This window comes from Penaeus japonicus, unplaced genomic scaffold, assembly GCF_977035675.1.
Source record: "Penaeus japonicus unplaced genomic scaffold, GWHDUDI00000001_assembly GWHDUDI00000023, whole genome shotgun sequence".
In the NCBI taxonomy this organism is placed as follows: Eukaryota; Metazoa; Arthropoda; class Malacostraca; order Decapoda; family Penaeidae; genus Penaeus; species Penaeus japonicus.
Genome location: NW_028234425.1, coordinates 6,838,921 through 6,843,920, shown reverse-complemented (window position 1 = coordinate 6,843,920; position 5,000 = coordinate 6,838,921). Strand labels below are relative to the sequence as shown.

The 5,000-nt window shown below is 38.4% G+C and overlaps 1 protein-coding gene across 1 annotated transcript in view; it reads right to left on the bottom strand.

The window, feature by feature from the left end:
- Window positions 1-5,000, bottom strand: part of LOC122247547 (uncharacterized) — a 7,443-nt gene that overhangs the window by 1,985 nt on the left and 458 nt on the right. Inside the window, exon 2 of the mRNA XM_043006880.2 lies at window positions 1-3,783. This exon is cut by the window's left edge and continues 1,985 nt beyond it. Coding sequence (XP_042862814.1) covers window positions 895-2,217 — 1,323 coding nt within the window. The 5' untranslated portion in view covers window positions 2,218-3,783 and the 3' untranslated portion in view covers window positions 1-894. The remainder of the gene's footprint in view (window positions 3,784-5,000) is intronic.

Genomic DNA, 5,000 nt, shown 5'->3' with positions numbered 1-5,000 from the left:
GAAGATGATTTCAAGTGTTTGAGGGATAAGAGATGAGGGAGGAAAGAAAAGAAGAGAGAGAGAAAAAATAGAGGGAAAAAAAAGAGAGAAGAGAGAGAGAGAGAGGGAGAGAGAGAGAGAAGAGAGAGAGAGAGAGAGAGAGAGAGAGAGAGAGAGAGAGAGAGAGAGAGAGAGAGAGAGAGAGAGAGAGAGAGAGAGAGAGAGAGAGAGAGAGAGAGAGAGAGAGAGAGAGAGAGAGAGAGAGAGAGAGAGAGAGAGAGAGAGAGAGAGAGAGAGAGAAAGAGAGAGAAAGAGAGAGAGAAAGAGAGAGAGAAAGAGAGAGAGAAAGAGAGAGAAAGAGAGAGAAAGAGAGAGAAAGAGAGAGAAAGAGAGAGAGAAAGAGAGAGAGAAAGAGAGAGAGAAAGAGAAAGAGAAAGAGAGAGAGAAAGAGAAAGAGAAAGAGAAAGAGAAAGAAAGAGCAAAAGAGAGAGAGAAAGAGAGAAAGAGAGAAAGAGAGAAAGAGAGAAAGAGAGAGTGACTGCCCTACATTTTCATAGTCTAGCATATATATGGTTTAAACAAGAAAGTCAATCTACAGATAAACCCCAAAGATCCCAACAGTAAAACATCTTTAAAGACCTAAATCTCAGCTGGTTTTCCTTCAATCCACCCTTTAAGAGTGTGGGGTTAACATCACAGCATTTCCAAGTCCTACTATAATGCATATCAATGTTAATGTGCAGGGATTAAAGACAGATCTACAAGCTTATGTCATTACTGCTCGAAGCACTAGGCTTCTTTTTTTCATTTTCTTATGATGTATTTTTCTTTTATCAAAAGCTTCATGAAATGCCTCATGGCTGTCTCTGCTATCAGACATCTTAACTAGGTACTGCAACCTTTCGCATTGCTCAACTAGTTATGTTCAATGCATTGAGACTCCCCAGCATTAAGCAGCAAATTGTACATGCCACCAACTGGACCCCACGGTTCCTCCCACAGTTTATGCAAAACATCATCAGCATCTTTTTTCAGGAGGGATGAAACCAGTTCAACACACTGTCTATCAACCCAGTAGCTCTGCTTCCTGTCATTGTAAGTGCTAACATCATCACAGCTGTTGTAACTCTCACTTAACTCACTGCTAATCCCACTGTTGTTAGGTCCATAACCACATGCAAAGTTTGACTTCATCCGGGAACCCCTAAACCTTGATGCATAATCCAAGTCGTCCTCAGAGTCTGTGCTTGAGTTCTTGAATTCACTTGCATTGCTGTTGTTCTTTCTTTCACTGGAGTTCTTGTTCTTGAAAAGGTATCCTTCTTTGCGCTTTTGAATGTCAGAATATGGAATATTGAACCAGATATAGTCCAGGAGATTTGGCAGATTCCATCTTGTCTTGGGGTTGGTGTCCATCATAGCATGCAGGACGACACCTGCCTGACGTGACAGAGTGTCTATTGCATCCTCATGATGTAGCTGGAGGCCATAAACTGCAGTGGTGCCCCGTCTTCCATTGCGTTTGTATTCAATGAAGGGAGTCTCTCCAATAAGAGTGAAGTAGAGAGAAGCCCCCAGGCTGAATACATCTATCTCAGGGCCATAATTGTGTGCTGACAAGGTAAGTTCAGGGGCCAAGTAATTGACAGTCCCAGCACAGGTCCGTGCCGTATTGAGGGGAGACGAAGGCTCCCAAGCCATAGCCAAGCCCAAGTCAATCAGTTTTGCAACTGGAGCAACATATTTTGTGCCAGGAATCACCATTATGTTCTCCGGCTTTACATCACGGTGCAATATGCCTTGATTGTGCAAGTGGTGCAAGCCAGCTGCCACTTGCCGAAATATTGTTGATGTAAAGGATTCACTAAGTCCAGTGTTTTTGCTCTCAAAGTGCTGTAGTACTAAGGTGGCAAGGTTCGTGTCTCCCAAATCCTCCAAGCAAACGTAAACACCAGAAGGGCCACGTACAACTTCCATCAGTGCCACGATGGATGGGTGAGAGATGCGTGCCAGGAGAGCTGCCTCATTCTCTAGGGCGGCTCGGCATTTTGTCACTTCCACGTGCTGGCAGTCCTTGTGCTCACCACCCTCGCCACCACAACTGATGCCGTCAACTGCCCAAGGCTGATGCTTTACCGCAACTGGCCGCCCGATGATGTGGTGGGTGGCTCGTGATACCCAACCAAACCTCCCGCGCCCCAGCACCACACCCATACGATAATGGCCAACTAGAACCATCCCAGACAAATAACACTATACTTTCAAACATCAATCAGTAATCTAGGCTTATACCTAATTCTTCTTACAGTTTACATCTCCAAAAAAGCAACCTAACATAAAACATTTACTTTACTATTGGAAGATGCTTATACAGTTACAAATCTTTGCTTCACTCGTATTTACCTTTCATAAAAGGAGTTGCATTTGAATATTGTAATGCTAGACTTGGGGCTCTCTGTTTAATGGTATAAACACACTTATACACAATTTATGTGAATGCTTGGAATAAAAATTTTGTTATAATGAACGTCCAATGAGCAATTTATGTTAAAATAGGATATTTTCCTTCACATGGTTAACCCATAGAAATTCAGAATAGTTCCTTTGTCTTACCTAAACAGTACAATCAGACTATCAGAGCCTACTTATAATCTACTTTGCAGTCCTCTGTCTGAGTTATATAGAATATCGCTAATCAAGCCTTTATCGTCTTCTCTAAGTGAGAGACAGGTCTACTCATTTAGCAAAAAGTATTATCTATCCAATATAAAGAGACCTCCAAGCCTCTAAAGAAGCTAATAAACACCGCACGGGTCTGTGTATCACAAGAGTTGGGATATTTCCACTCGGGAAACTTACAATTAACAATCAACCACTCACACTTGAAAAGGAAAAATTCACACCAACTTCCTTAGAATAAAACTTCTTATGAACTCTTCAAAAGTTAGGTCATCCACCTTCCTCTTAAATGATTAACATAAATAAATGAAATAATTATGACTGAAAATGAAAACAAATATATAAATGAAAATGATACTGTAATGGCTTATGTTCACAGGTACAACAAATTCATCCCCGGTCCACTTTGCACGTTAGTAGGGATGGACATCTCCAACAATTATCACAGTTGAATTAATGCGTAGCTGTTGCCGAACTCTGGGACAATCTAGGCTGCCAGCTCTATATTCCACATTCAACTTGTTTCCTTATTGAAAATTTTGGCTCCTTCCAGATGGTGCTATTTCATCATCATCATCATTACTGTCTAACAGAGCAAACCATATAGTGTTTGACAAGAATTGTGGAATACAGTTAACGTTGTTGGGATCTATAAGCCAGTATGTTATCCCAAAAACCCATTCCCTTTGACCCTCAGATAATGGGCACAACCTTGGTTACAGCCAATAATGACTCTTTATATATTTTGCTGAAAAACTTATACCTTTTTATAATCTATACAAGAATGGATCTCCTCAAACAATGAAAATAGCAAAATAGAATAGGATCTGCTTGTTTAGTAGTTGTTTTTTTTGTACACAATATGTTAACACATCCAAGTATGCATCAAAGAGTCTCTCATTAAAATATTCAAAGTAAGCTGGACATCAATGACTGGTCTTGCATAGAGGCAGTGTACAGATAAATCCCAGAGCTTTGCCAAGTGTCGCAGTAGGCAGGAGGTGCTAGCCAGGGGTGGGCAGGCACACCACCTACGGCTGGAAGATGATCATATCCCAGTCGACGCACATGATGACTCTCCCTTCTGTTAGTAGGAACCAGCTCCAAACACTGCGGTCATAGTTCCTAAAAAGAAAATCATGGATAAGCATATTACTAAAGTTGAAGCAAGTATTGAAATATTAAAGAGCAGATAGATAAATCAATAAAGTGAATATGTACATGTACTTGGCTTCAATCAATCTCTCAAAGAACTAGTAAAAATGTGAAGTACTCAAAAAGCAACATGTGCAAGAGTCTGCCATATATTATCATGGATGATATTACAAGTTTATATAAAAAAAATGTTTGGTAGTTCCCTTTACTCAGTTTACAAGTAAATGAAGAAAGTATATTGTATCATCTACTTTCTATTATCATTTCTCACGCAAAAAATACAATACATAATGGGAAATTATAGATATAGTTCATCAATTGTGTCAATCACTAGGACTTCGTCATGCCTGTCAAAATGATAAATGCCTTAATGTAAAAAATCAATTTCTAATCACAAGAGAGATCAATATTGTCAAACATATATTGACTCAATATCTTCACGCTTTTATTTAACAATTACTTAAATTTTACAGAGTCAATGGTTTTCATCTGTTATAAACATACAACAGTAAAGATTTCTTCTGTATAGGTCCAGCAATCTAAATTCTAATAAACCTTGAGGAATGCCAAACATTTCTCGCACAACTATGCCTCGTTCCCTAAATCATACTCACACATACATACACATATACTAATGCTCTCACCCTCTTCACATATAGGATAAACTTAACCATAAAGAATCATATTGTTATGATGAACAGAGCCACTTATTAACTAGATCCTGGCAAGATCCAAGGTGCAGTAGTTGCAACTTGGCTTGAAATTTGTTAATTATATGCAATACATCTGATCACGATTATTGCACACATACAAACATACATGCACAGACAAACATAAAATGACTCATAAAGACTAATATTATCTTAGCAAAAAGATAAACTCATCTATCAACCAGTTTTTATCTATGACTAATATGAGTGTAAAAAAATAGAAGTATATTTTAGTAAATGTTTATGAATGTAATACATCAAGTTTCTATAAAAGCTTACCAGTAACAGTGCCTAAAAATAATATATTTAATTACAACATCAATGATACACTAATAACTGCGATTTGTATATGGAGAAACATATAAATTACACAGCATCACTGTAATCAAACAGACTTTTCTGCATTCAATCTCCAAAACACTCGAGTTAAAAAAAAAAAAAAAAAAAAAAAAAAAACGTACATAAAACGTTTCCCAT